The sequence below is a fragment of the Platalea leucorodia genome (genome assembly GCF_965183815.1).
Source record: "Platalea leucorodia genome assembly, chromosome: 4".
NCBI lineage: Eukaryota > Metazoa > Chordata > Aves > Pelecaniformes > Threskiornithidae > Platalea > Platalea leucorodia.
Window position 1 is genome coordinate 10,913,872 of NC_138826.1, and position 14,779 is coordinate 10,928,650.

The following is a 14,779-nucleotide window of genomic DNA, read 5'->3' on the forward strand; positions in this document are numbered from 1 at the left end:
GAGATCAGTGACTTTACAGGGCCAGCAATTACTCCTTAGTGATGGAGAATTACTACAGACACTCATTACTGAAGAGATGCCAGTTACTGACAAATTACCAAACTGAGAAATTAATTACCAGCTGAGAAAATAATGCACAAGGGATAGGACTGAGAAAGCCATGTTCAAGAGAGGTCCATAATTTGCAACAAGTACATTCTAATCAACAATTAGTCCTGGTACAATTAGTACCACACTGGGTACTCTTTCAGGATGGCAGACATCACAACTGGTCTTCAAACCATCAATGGTTGAGACAAAATAGCATCATCTAAAAATGGAGACATTGTTCAACCTGAGCATGACATTGTCCAACACACAGATCCAACTCTATGCTCCAACGCTTCATAAGTAATTCAGCACTACTGCCAGGAAAATCATCGTCTCCCAGCTCCTCCTTGGACCTACAAGACGACTTCTACGTGTTCAGAAAACCCTCCTGTATTCATGCACCACGCTCACAGACAAGGCAAGTGAACTAGGGAAACAGATGCTCCGAGGAAGCGCATACAGAAGTGTGCTTTGCTGAATGGCAACAGGCATTTTTGCAATGCAAACTCCAAGACAAGCAATTTTTCCACAGCTTTTTCATGCTAGGGGCTGACCCTGTGAAAAAACAAATCTGCTTTTTGCTAAAATATAAAAAGATCTAGCCAAATTCTTCATCATCATCATCCAGTGGAAAATAATTGATGGGGGGTGGAGGTGGAGGGGGGAAAAAAAAAAAAAATCTGTATACAAAAACTGCACATGACCTCTGAGCTACAACTTTCACAGCCATGAGTATTTACTAGTTTTAACAATGTTTCTGTAATCAGCAGCAAGACCCTCCTTTTTCCTCTGCTCTGTATCTTAGGGACCCAGGAAAGATGCTGGCTGATCCCAGGTCTCCAGGAGAAAAGAAGGGGGGGATGAATTAGACATACAACACTCACAGGGTCCCAACACAACACCTAACCAGCCATGCCACAGGCCTTGAAGGCAACATGATATAGAGAAACACAAGACAGAGCAAAGACATCAGCCTAAAGGGCTCCTCTCTCTCTCTGCATTCAGATGTAGCGGTGAATGAAAGGGAGAAACATAGCACTGACTAAATGATTAAGTAAAACAGCCAAGGTCACTACCTCCAAGCCTTTACAAAGCAGAGATCCTACATCATTTCAGGAAGAACAAATAAAAGGCAACCACAAAGCCTAAACAGCTAAGTAAATAGACATCAAAATGACTAACTTTGCACTCAGGATGATTACTGAAAAAAATGGAGGAGCTTAATATTTTATTTTCTTTAGAAGTAAAGGCATACAGAAAATTTAGCAGTCACATTTTCTTCCTTGGGTGAGAACACCCACACTGTTAGCTCACTCATTCGCTCTCATTTTTCCTCTGTGTAGCATCTGACCAAAAGGAGCCCAGACCGAGGCCTCCAGACACTCCTGCATCGCACACAGCAACAACTCTGGTTTTAGTTTTATTTGGCTTGTTCACAAGACCCAGTCTCACATAATCCACGGGCCTGATCCTTCTCCTAATAACAGCAATGGCAAAACTCCAGCCGATTCAGTAGTTCTGGACAGACCTTGCAGTGGCAACAGGATAAACTTTAAGGGTCCAAGCCTTATTCATTCACTCTTCTTGCTTCCACAAGTAATCCTATTAAAAATAATGGGACTGCTCCTAAGAGTCAAAGATGCAGGATCAAATAAGAGGAGAAAGTGACTGAGAAATATTTGGGGTTCCCCCTCCAGCAGAGCACAGGTGCATTCCCCAAAGCATCCTCTTATTTCTGTATATCAAATTAGAGCACCAATAAAAAAAAAAATAAAAGCAAAATGCCTGAAAAATGTCATTCGAGGCAGGAAGAAGAAACCTAAGTCCTCCTTCTTTTAAAACAAGGGTAATCGCATGATGAGTAGCTGAAAATGTGGCCACACACACACACTTCTTCATATACACACACATACACAGAGGCAGTTCATCAGAAGTGAATCAGAGAGAGAAAGATGAATTTGAACCCTTTATCCCCTGTCCTTTATAAAGGCTGCCACTCAGTAAACGGAGATTGCTCTAATTACTGTGACAATTCTGCACCCCGTTCAAACAACTTTTGTGTTCTGGACAGGTTTCTCCGCGAGTTTGAAATTCTTGGCCTGAGAACCACTCTTGTCTAAAAGAGGTTTCTCGTTGCAAGCGCAGAATGCAACACTAACAAGTTGTCCCTCTTTTCAGCTCCTTTCATTCTCCTCTTTTCCAATTGCCTGATTCAGGGCTTAATGGAAACTTGTCAAGGCTTTTCTTCCCACAAACCCTGTAGAGCCCCAAGGCAATCTGTGCACAGAGTAACCACAGGAATCTCATATTGTCAATTAAAATTGAATAGACACCTGATAACCCAGTACACGTTCACAAATATACATCGCATGCATATACACAGATGTGCCCACATAATCAGTCCAACACCCACGTCCGGGCACACCAGCACTGCAGCAATGCGCCCGTTCCCACTTACAACCACCCAGCTACACCCAGGTTCTAGTTTTCACTTTTTAATTTCATATTTATGAAATTTAATTTCATATTTATGACATTAAAAACAAAGTACTTTCAAGTACTGTGGTTGAGCAACAGATTTCAATGGAAAATAAACTAACTACGTATGCCAGGCATTTGGCCTTTAATAACCCTAGGGATTGTAAAGATATTTAGCTGCTATCCAGATAAAATAAGCTCTGTGGATATTCTTTACACAGCAGTTTTGTGACCGGTACAGTAGTTATGTTTGTGACTAGCTCCTGTAAAGTCCTTTTTTTTTTTTTTTTTTTTTAATTGACACAGACATGTTTTAAGCTACATTTTATGGTGTAGTTTAAGAACTAAAAAAAAGCCCATAGGGCAATGTAACAGGGATTGAAGTAAACCGAGACATTTGGTTAATAACAAAAATCTCAAAAACTTGATTTCCAGACAGACAACTATAATCTGTAACTCCTTTCAAAGGGAGAAAACCTTCCTGCCAATGTCCCAGAGAAAACAAAGGTAGAAACACTGATTGCCATCTTATTCTTCTGATGTGTTCATTCAAGGTCATACCTTCCCCTGGATTCTTTAATATTGGCAAACATTTATAATAGCGTAATTTCACTAGCAGTCTGTTCAGCCTGGGCATAGATCAATGCAGCATCTATATGCTGTCTTCCAGACCTTGCCTATGTCAGAGTAGTGGCCCTGGTTTTATAAATCTCTTAAATCTAATTAAACCAATGCAAACCTCTTACTGTGTATGCTCCCAAACCAGTTCACTGGTTTAACCAAGTTAAAATTATTCAGGCTAGGGTTTAAAGCAGTTCCAAGAGAACCTTTATTAAATATTTGCATCATTTAAAAACACAAATCAATGCAGTGGCTTGTCTCTAGAATAGAAAAGCCTATAGCCTCAGACTTTTCCAGATCATTATTTAAGGAGTCACTGAGTCCAGTGGGAGTTTGGATGTGCTCAGAGAGGTATGCCCCCACCTTTTCTTGCTCTATTTTTCCCTTTCTTAAAATAGGACAACTTGTTTCTATTGTATCAACATGCAAGAATCTCTCATATTCCCCAGAAAATCCCTTTGCGGTATTTTCAGTTTGGCATTTTCTGTTACTTCCCACATCCTCCTTTTGGATTTTTTTGGTGTCTCAGCTGCATCACCATCACTAGTGAACTAAAAAGCAGAGACTGATTTGGTTGTATACAGCATCTTTCACACCACAGGTACGCTGGAGAGCCCTACAAAGCTGTGAGATAGATACTGGTCGAGCACAATTACATATTCATACTTGGTAGCCATTAGGCATGCAATCGTACTTCCCACGGAGCCTAGGGCATTAAAACCTGTTCTGCCAAGAGGGGAAAACAGTTAGGCAGGACTAACTGTATCAGCAGGACTAACAAAATGGTTATGGGACCTTCAACACCACAGAGAGCCCCTCCTGAATTCAGCCTCTGCCTGGCCGAATACCTGCAGGAGTTTGGTACCCGAAACATCTGACCCCAAAAAGAAGCTGCCCTCCCATCTTCTCCCTCCTCACACTTCCTTCAGCAAGCAGCAAAAACATTTCAAACAACACAAATCCATTCTCTGCTCACCAAAGCCTACTTGCCTCCTATAATTTCTATCATTTTCCTGTCATCATTTCTTTTTTGCTGAAGCCAGCAGCCTATGAGTCAGAGAACAATCATTAACTTTTACAACTTCCATACAAATCCACCTACTCCTATTAGAAAAGCAGTATTGACATGCAACACAGCCTCGGACCAAATCCTGATCCTGCCAGGATGCTCTGCGCTTCTGTGGGAAAGTCAGATACTGCAGAAGCAGAAGCTCATTTAAGAAAGTACCACTGGAAACATAACTATTTTTTTTTCCAAGAGCGAAGGACGCCACAGAAGCAGCAATATATCAATATGACATTTAGTTGGGTTTGGCTTTTTCAATACCTTTATCCACTTTTGAAGAAGTTGGCCATTGGTTCAAGACACATGGGGCCTGATCCAAAGCCCTTCGTTATTAATAGAAGCCTTTTTTCCACTGACTTCAATGGATCTTGGACCAAGCCCAAGGAAGACAAGATTTCACAGCAGTAAGAGTGACACACATTCTCCGCATTCAAAAAAAAAAAAAACAATACGCAGCATTTACGATGTCAATCTGTATAGCGTAGTTTTGTTTGTGTTTTGCTTTTTAAAAATAGGCTCTAGGCTGTCGGATTAATGCACCCAAAAAGTCTCTCTGAAGTTGGAAGGCATTACGGGCAGATAGAAAATGCCATGGTGAGATATATAATATTCCCAGTATTCCCCCCAACTAGAATATAAAGGCATCTGCTACCACAACATTTCTTATAAGTTGCTGCAGCCACACTTTAAAGTGTCCCATCATTATAAACTCCTCTAGTAACAGCTACAACATTACCCATGATGAATTAATTTGTATTAATACGGCTATCACGTGCATTTCCATATGAAACCCATTGTTCTGGAGCATTAATAAAAACCTCACCAAGTAAAGTAACATGGTACCCCTATATTTAGTTTAAAGAAATCTAAAATAAATACATTAAAACAAAATTGCTAATATCTTTAGTACATCATAATTGGCACAGCAAGCAGAAACCCAGTTATCTTCTCAGTACGTATTTATAGCATCACCCTTCCCCATTCATTCCGCATTTTCTTAGAGAATCTGCTGTACCCTACATCTGCAATTCATTGACTTTACAATTTACCACATGTTGAGATGGAGAGGTCTCAGCTCCATTTGAATCACTGCACAAATATGCAAGTGATTTATCGTTTTAAAACTGAAGACTGCAGAAGAACGACTCCACTTTTCCTGAACATTACTCCTTCTGGCAGACCATGAACAATTACAGCGCGTACTAATTAAGCTCTGTAAATGTGCTGTGCCCTGCTAATGCCTACCAGGCCTCAAATTTAGTTGCATGAAGCCAAACTTCAGCCAGCGACTTAACTCATTCAGCACTGCCCGGTTGCCTGAGCGTGACCCCACGAAGAATAAGGGTCGAGGGTTTAGCCGACCTAAAACAAAGGCGCGAGACTGAACAGATTTTGCCGGAAAGAAACGGAGGGGGGAGATGCTGGAGGGAGGGGGTGGGAAGCGTCCTGGGAACGGGAGGAACATCCTTGTTGATAACCTGTTAAAAAGGTACAATACCACACCAGCTTTGCAGCACGGAGCTGGGGGATTCGGATCTGTCCCCGGGGGCTAATAAGTCACAGCGCTCCATTGATTAGGGAAATGCATAAAACCTTCAACAAAACTGTACAGCTATTTGTGGAAGGGCCAAATTGACAGCCCCCTCCTTTTTTTTTTAAGTCGGGTTTTACATGGCTCGTAGAAGAAAAACACATGGGCGAAGGAGAGCAGCTTTCCACCACACACATAACCCTGCCTTTTGCTTAAATTAGTCTCCAAGTACAAGAGCAACCTACGGGGAACCTGAAATCAGCTGCTGGAGAAATTAAAGCTAAAAGTAATACCTAGGCATATTTGAGTAATCGCATTATCTTGTTAAAACACACACACGCACCCCCAGCATAGACAAGACAGCAGCACTTCAAATCTGACTGTCCACTCTAGGAAAGCGTGTTTAATGGGGAGCGAGCCGAGAATAACGAGCTTTGCTGAGTGAAGCAGTGTTTCTCCTCGGGCCTTAGACTTTCCTGACACTTGAGAGTCAATCCCCAGATCCCAAGCTTCCTCTCCAACCATCCATTCAAATACTGGTGGTTTCCCCCCCTCAAATTTCTACTGTTTCTCCTCGAGCTCCAGCATCCCTCCTTTGTCCTCCAATTACTCTGCAGCGGCCTTCGTTCTCCCTGTGCCTCCCCCCAAAACACCACCCTCAGCACGTCCCCCCTGCTCCCCTCGCCCCTCCGCGCTGACCTATGCGTCCATCCCAGACTGTCCCTTCCAGCAGGACACAGGGCCTCTCCCCTAAAAACCACCTCTAACCTCAACACCTTAATTCATTCAGCGCATGTTTTCCCTTAACGTGGGCTTTTGCTGCTTTTTAAGAGGCCCTGTTTTATACGCGCAGAACAGTCTAATATATGTATTTCCAATCATCCACCTTTTGCATAAAGCCTGATGCAATTTTTTTTTTTTTTCCTCCCCTGGCTCAGTGGTACGTGAGAAAATTAAAGGACGTTTCCAGGTGTCGTCTGTCTTTAAATGTTTGCTTGTGTCGGTATCTAGGAAAGACTGCACAATACTGCTGAGACCTCTGTAAAGGACACGAGCTGTGCTAAACTTCTTCCCTCCTTCAGCCTGGCTGCATCACCCAAAGCCCAGCCTTCACAGCACTGCAAGCGTTAATTATAAACTTCGGAGCCTATGCAAAAAAAAGCACAAACATAAACCAGCAGTTGGGAGGAGGAGCAGAAATATTCTTCGCTTTTGGGTGGGGAGAGAGAGGATTTCCATATCTCCCCCCCCAGCACCACACTCCATCTCTCATTGCTTATAATTAGTGAAAGAAATTTGACCCACTGCCAGTGTCTGTGGACCTTGGATATTATAAGGCCAGCGTGGCGTCAAATATCTTAACATTCATAAGTGTTATAGGCTGTAAATAAACCCCATGGATTTATGACCCTGCGGTGCTTGCCAGCAAACGACTGTGGCACATTTCTTTCAGCAGACCTGTCGAGGTGCAAGTTTGCCTTTGGTTGTAAAATTAACCATTTCCTTCACAAATGTGCCCAATTAGAAGTCAAAGTTTTAAGGCTTACTTACATATTTGCCAGGACGCGGTACTGAGGAGACGCCCAGGGAACAGAGCTTTAAACTTCCCCCCAAACCTCACAAACCCCCTCCCAAAGCAAAACTTCTCACAACAGCCCCAGTGTGGGAGCAGAGTGTCCGATTTCACCAAAAAATCCTGAACCAAAAAAAAAATCAAAAAACAAAAACAAACAACTAAACCGACAACCCGACCGCTTTTATATTTATATGTGCCTATCGCCAGCCCTCATTTTTGGCTGCTCTGAGGCTGGGGGGAGCAGGCGTCTCCCCCCGGGCCGTGCCTGGAGAAGGATCTCCTCCCTTCCCCCAGGATAATGTCATCTGCTTCCTGTGTAGGAGAGCATTTGCTAAATCCAGGTTGTCTCATGCTTAACTGCCAATAATCCAACTTCCACATAACTCCCAGACAGCTGGGAAAAGGTCCTCAGAGTTTTTAGTCATGGTACAGAAACACACGTCCACACAAAAAATCTGCAGCTGTCCTTTTTCTCTACACCACATTTTTTATCTGATTTTGGGGCCCAGTCATGAAAGTCTGACAAATTTAAAACATTTTTACCTACATTCTGGTTTACAAGCTCCAATGAAAGCTGCAACATACTCCTTCCCCCCCTCCATCTTCAGCTGACAAATCAGCACATATTTGCTTGAACAAAAAATGAAGAGGAAGGGGGGGGGGGGAACACACCACTCAACATCATCAGTCCATGTATGAAAGCATTCAAAAAACCTGGAAAGGCATCTACTGTATTTTTTTTTTCAGTACAGATCAGCCACTGGTGCACCTATTAAAATTGTTCGATTTCCAAAGCAAATATTATTTTTAATGAAGTGCAGTCCTGCAATTATCCTGTACACTCAAGTAACAGTACTGCATTATATTGTTTTGCAAGGTCGCAGAAACATGAAACTTTTCTCTAACTAATTTTCATAGCCCCCTAAAGAGAAGCTGATTGACTAAGCAATGCAGCATTTGCTCCAGAATGAAATCTTATCGGGGGGGGGGGAGGAGAGAAAAAAAAAAAAAAGGGGGGGGGGTTTAAAAATAAATCAGCTTCTTTACCGAAAATAAGTTAACAAACACGGTCTGTTTGCCATTGTATACCAGCTATGCTAATGCTATAGCAGAGTGATTCAGCAATCTACCTAATTAAGCATGAGGAAAGTTTCTTTATGGAGGTTCCATTTGATTTATGCCACAGGACCATCAGTTCTTATTTAATAGCTTGTTTTTACACAAGTCCAGAAACTTTATTAAAAGCATGTCCATTCAATTTTTTTTTTTAAAAAAGGAAGCGAATAATTCACTCTCCATTGAATAGCTATGTATCATAAAGTACCAAAGTGCTGACATATTAAGTTGTATCTACATTATTAAACTAGTTCGTGGACATTAATACTATAATCCATACTGCAGACATTAAACCTCAACCATAAAGATTAACAAAGAATTAATATTGTCACATCGAGACTGAAACCTTAACATGCCAGCCATAAATATTTCTGAAGGAGATGAAAAACAATTAGCATAAATACCAAAGAAGGGCAAGAACACCTGTTCTTTTTCAGTGCGATAAGCATTTTATTGTTCTCTATTTAAAATGTAATGACCTGTGTAATTACAGTAATATTACATTGTATTGCAAGGGCTTGGAATGTCACACTTTGAAAAGTGTTGTCAAAACAATTGGAGGGAGGGAAAAAAAAAAAAAGGACCACCATTAACCCTTCACACCCCAGGGTCTACAGCTTTTGTATTAGGAAGGATTATGTTGTTTGATTCAGTAGATAAAGGAAAACACCCATTTTTCAAGTCAATTAAAGAAAAAAGTTTCTTCCTGAACGTAAAATCTAGGCGAGGGGGCTGCTCTCCACCACAGCTATTCCCAACTCCCAAACTTCAGGACCAAACACAAGCTTACTCCTACAGTCTCACTCAGCAAGCAACAATTCAGGGGAAGGGAAGATGCAACAGCACGAGTAAAAATAAGAATATCTGCCAGCAGGGTTTTCTCAAATCACAACGCATCTATTTGCTCGCCGAAAGCATTAACCCAGCTCTAAATTTAGGGTAAAAATTAAATACACCGCTTCTTCATTTTCCAGCTCTGAAAGGAAAACATTCTCCTTCATTATCCCTAACAGGCAGCTACCCCAGTCCCTTTGCAAGCCCAGGTATGGAACTGGCACTCTCAGATGCATTACTTCATTACTATTTGACTAGACCTCTCCTTAATACACATCTATTCCTAAAACCAATCCACAGCATTCTATCAAAAGCAAGATTAACATGCAAAAAATCTTTGACTTTGAAAAATAAAATTATTCCTATCAAGCTTTTTATGAAGACAGTTTGCAGTATTTAAAGCATTATTCTTGAGGTAATATATTATTCATCATAAGGAGATTTTATGATACTTCATAATTCTTCACATTCCTGAAGCAGTAAAGCAGAAATTGCTGCCCACGAGTTTGCTCTTGAACAGACAATTACAGGTACATTTACAAAACACAATAATCCTGCTACACCCCCAAATAAAACAAAAAGAAAAAAAATCCAGGAAAAAAAAAAAAAAACGACAAAAAAAACCACACCCACAGACCTTTAAGATTCTACAACAGCAAAAGGAAAGGAAAAACAATTTTGCTACGTATCTGCATCACCTCTTTACCTTGCATGCTCTGAAACTCAACAAATATGGCTTCAGGAAAAACTACATAAATAAAAATAAAATTCTTAATTATGCAGAATCATCTATACCTTTTCAACCTGTATTAAAAAAAAAAAAACAAACAAACTGGAGAAAGATCTAGTTCGCCTTGAACTGAAAGCTGGTACAGCAGAGACCTAGAATCCACCTAAAACCAGTGTGTGACAGACAACAGCTATCCCGCTGAATCTTTATAATATTCTGCTCTCAGGCCTAAATAAACAACTTTAATTTTTCCTGCCTATAATTAAGTGGCAGGCAAACAAACAAGCATAGGGAATGTGAAAGAATAAGGTTAAGAAGATAGGAGAAGGATGCTGGAGCCTGGATGTGGAAATAAGAAAATTGCCTATTGAGTGTGGAAATATCCTTTCAGAATCCATCTGATAACACAAGCAGGCCACCTGCTATACCAACAATAAAACAACCTGTAATCTTTTGTACAGTACCTTTAATTCACACAAACCCAACATTCCTATGGAGGCCTTTTTTAACTGTGGGGGAGCAAGGGGGGGAAGAATACTTCCAGGAAAGCTAACTGCTGAAGGATCCTATCTTCACATGCTAAGGGAAAAAGGATCTGTAATAAAGGTAATGAGGAAAAAAATAAAGAACTGTGGCTGTTTTAAGAAAAATGCTTAAAGAAAAAGGCAGCGGAGGTGTGCTTCCTATTAGCCTACACTTGGAACAGTGGAATGCATTTAAGGTAAAAAGGGGGGGGGGGGGGGAGGAAAGGAATACAAAGCTTCACAATTTGTAACAAAGTCATTTGTAACAAAGATTGTTTTGCCATCTGGATCCTGGTGCTTATAGAATTTGAAATTTATCGCCATCATCCATATACATGTGGGTGACCGTATTCAAAAGGAAAAAATATAATGCATTCAGCCCCTGAATTCCCCTCCCAATCATTACAATTGCAAACTGCAGCTACCCCATGCTACTGTCCCAGAAATCACCTCCTTGCAAGAAGAGCCTTACAAACAACCCAAATAAAACCCTACCGCAGCCCTAAATCTATGCAAAGTCAGAAAGCCTTCCTTCCTACCTCCCTGTCACTCTGCATTTACTAATCTGTGTCTACTGACATTTTACTAAGTGAAAACAAGACTGACCCGATGTTTAATATTTTAATGCTTTAAAACACTTGTAGATCTGATACACTGAAGTTGTCCAAGCTCTCAGTCATTAGTACGGCTTCAACATCTACCAAACAGTAGATCTATTATTGCAAATCGCTATCTCGTGTTACCACAAGGAGGAAAAAAAAAAAAGTGTATAAACACACACGGTGGTGGTGGGGACGCTTCAGATTTAGAAACACCCAGAAGAAACAAAACATCAGTGCTAAACCCATCGGTAGGAACACGTAGTATTTTGTCGTCCCAGTGGATTTAGTCGTTTTAGCTAAAAATTTTTAAAAACTCTTCAAAAGGCAAGACAAGGTGACACTTGAGAAATCTGATGGCAGAGCAGAGCACACCGTGGTGACACTACGCGAGGAAAAACAGCTGGGACTACAAACCCACCAGCAGACCTCAAAGTTTCCTGGGATCTGGGCTAAAACTTGCCCGACCTCCAGGCACAGGCGTGCAGACAAGGCCCCCCCGCCACTGAACCCGGGGTTAAAAAAAAAAAACAAAAAACCAAAAAACCAAAAACAGCAAAAAAACCAACAACAAAAAACAGGACGCTTTCAGCAAATTGTTTTTCTGCCAGCATACTTCCAGGAGGAATTTTGCTCGACTTGTTTGATTATTTGTTGTTGTTATTAGAGCTAAGCGAGGCGATTTGTTCCCGGACTCAGCCCTCTCCTTTGCCCTCACCCCCAGCTCTCCCCCCAGCACCGCCAGGCACCCGCGAGGACGGAGCGGCTCCGGGGCTGCTTCCCGCGGCACAGCCCAGGTGAGGAGGGGCCCGGCCGCCCCCGGGCAGGGGTTGCCGAGCTGCGGCCCCCGCAGGGCCGCCGGGCCCGGGCCGCGCTCCCCGGCAGCCGGGCGCGGAGGCGGAGTGGCCGCGGGGGCCGGCCGCGCTGAGACCGGACACAACTCGCGGCGCCCACGGGCGGGAGGGGCCGCTGCCCCGCTCCGGACCCAGGAGCTCGCCGCTGCCGCAGGCCGGGGGGCGGGCGAGGGCAGGAGAGGGTTAAGGGGGAGGAAAGGGGAGGGGGACCGGCCCAGCCGCCACGGAGGAGGGCAGGAGGCGACGGTGGAAAACGAGGAGTTCGCAGGGAGCGGATCCCAGGCTCGGCCGGGAGAAAATAACCCCCATCCCCAGCGAGGGGGAGAGGGGGGGAAAAGGGGGAGGAGAGAGCGGAAAAAAAAAAACAAAAAACAAACCACCACAACTCCTTGATTTTTTTTAAATTTATTTCCAGTTTTGTTTTGAGGCTGGATTAGGTGGTGTTTGGATTTTGTTTGGTTTTTTTTTCTCCCCACCCCCCCGCAGGGGAGGTTACGAGGGCTTCAGAAAACTGCCCACAAAACTGAAAGTAAAAAAAAAAAAAAAAAAAAAGTAAAAAGAGGGGAAAAAAAAAAAAGAAAGAAAAAGAAATATGGCGAAGTGTAAACAAACCCCCTCCCGCCACGGCCCGCGGAGTTTGGAAAGTTTGCGGCGCGGGGGAGGGGGCGCCGGGCCGGGCCGGGCCGGGGCGGGCGAGCGGGGCAGCGGGGAGCGCGGCGGCGGCGGGAGCCGGGGGAAGGGGGGAGAGGGAAAGAGGGGGGGAAAAAAAGGCACTTACCGTTCTCGCCGTCGGAGAGAGCGATCCATTGGGCAGATACGGGCTGCTGAGGTCGGGGATCATTATAAAGGGATAACCCGGGTATGGTGGGCCCTTAAACAACCCTCCATCTTGCCTCTTCGCAGCTAACATGGCGGGGGAGACACGAGCGGGAGCGGGGAAGGAAGGGGGCAACAGGGGGGAGAGAAGGGAGGAAAGGGGGGGGGGGGGGGGAGGAAAACTTTTTTTAGAAAGTGTCCCAAAAAGAGGAGCCGGGCGCCCGGCGCAGGGGCGGTGCGGGGCGGGCGGGCGGCGGTGCCGGCCGGGCCCGCCGTACTCACCTTCCTCTAAACTTTCCCGGGATTTATCTCTGAAAGTTTCGGACCGAGGCGGGGGCCGCCGCTCCGCCTGGGAGCGAGCCGGGGGTCGGCGTGGGGCAGTTGGGGATGGGGGTGGTGGGGTTTTTTGGGGGGTCGGGGGGGTGGGGGGGAGAAAGGAGGAGGAGAGGAATAAAAGGCGAAGAAGAAGGGAAAGGTGCGGGGAGAAGGTGGAAGGAGAAACAAACAGAACAAAACAGAAGGCATCGTTACAAGTTGGTGCCGCGGAGGAAAGTTGGGCGCCGGCGGGAGCGGGACCCGGCGCGGCGCCCCCGGCCCCGGCCGCGGCCCCGGGCGGGCAGCGCGGCCCCCGCCCGCCCGCCGCCCCGAACCGGCCCCGCGGGGGGCTTCCCCCGTACCTCCGAGTCTGAGGAGCTGTTTTGATTCGTTTCTGATTCATTGACGAGAGACGACTTGACATCAGCTAAATCCCTCTCCGCCGAGGAGTTCTCGGAGATCTTCTCCTCCTGCTCCCCTTCGTCTTTGAAAGAGATCAGTTCATCGTTGGCGCCCAGGTCGTCCCCTCCACCGCCGTTCAGCTGCGGCATTTTCCTCCTGGCTCACCCCACCAGCAGCAATTTTGCAAAAAGGGGAAGGGGGAAAAAAAAAAGAAGAAAAAAAAAAGAGGGGAATGGGGGGGAAAAAAGGAAAAAAGAAGAGGGGAGGGGGGGGAAAGTTTGCACCAAAAAAAGAAGAGTCCAAGGTGAAAGTTTCTTTTTTTTCCCCTTCTCTTTCCTCCTGGGGAGGGGAAAAGAGGGAGGAGGAGGGGAGGGAAATGTCTCTTCTTTGCTCCTTTGCACCAGTGACTTTAGGCTTCTTCCTTTCCTTCTTCGGGATTTTCTCTTTCTTTCTTCCAGGGAGCTGGTCGGCGTGCACTGCGCGCACACGCACTCACACCCGCGCACGCACTCACGGAAAAATTAATAATAATAATAATAAAAAAAAAATCGAGAGACGGGGGGGAGGGGGGGGGCGTAGGGGGGAGGAAAAAATGCAACAAACAAACCCAAGAAGTCAGCTGTAACGGGGGGGCAGCCGCCGCGGATATTGGGAGCCTGTGCCGCTCGGGTTTGAGTGAGTTGAAGTTGGACTGAGAGCTTTTCAGTTCAAAGGCGGCGCTGATTGACAGATAGAAAAAGGGGGATCGAAATCCGGAGGAACGGAGAAGTCTGGGATCCGGGATTATTGACAGGGAGCGAGAAACACACCAGGCACTTAATGAGATGCAGGAGGGGGCGGGGGCTCCCCGGTGACGTCTGCATAAATAAACAGGTCTGGGGCGCGGGAGGGGGAGGAGGAGGAGGAGGAGGGTGGGGGAAGTAGGAAACTAACAATGATCCTTTTGGCATGGGAGCGGGAGGGCGAGGGGCGGGAGCGGGCTGGGGCGCGGGGGGGCCGCCGCCGGCGGGACATAAAACGCGGGGGGGGGGGGGGTAAAAAAAAAAAATTAACATTACCAAAAAAATGGGGAGTGGAGCCCCGAGCTGCAGGACGGGGGGAGCGAGGGGAAAAGCACCCAAACGGGTGCCCCTGCCTCGGCTCTTTGGGAAGCACTAACTTTTACATACCGAGCATTAATAAACATATCATCTCCATGCAGTCCGATCCTCCGGAGGGATGTGTGTC

General features: G+C 45.1%; 1 protein-coding gene across 10 annotated transcripts in view; it reads right to left on the minus strand.

The window, feature by feature from the left end:
• TCF7L2 (transcription factor 7 like 2) overlaps window positions 1–14,370 on the minus strand; it is a 181,385-nt gene extending 167,015 nt beyond the window's left edge. For 9 of the 10 annotated variants that reach the window (XM_082309059.1, XM_082309056.1, XM_082309058.1 and 6 more), the window contains exons 1-3: window positions 13,513–14,370; window positions 13,118–13,184; window positions 12,798–12,922 (exon numbers count right to left, since the gene is read on the minus strand). In XM_082309059.1, coding sequence (XP_082165185.1) covers window positions 12,798–12,922; window positions 13,118–13,184; window positions 13,513–13,701 — 381 coding nt within the window. In that variant the 5' untranslated portion in view covers window positions 13,702–14,370. Of the gene's footprint in view, window positions 1–12,797; window positions 13,185–13,512 lie in introns of all 10 variants that reach the window. The other variant, XM_082309052.1, reaches the window with a different exon arrangement.
• Window positions 14,371–14,779: the final 409 nt, after the last annotated feature.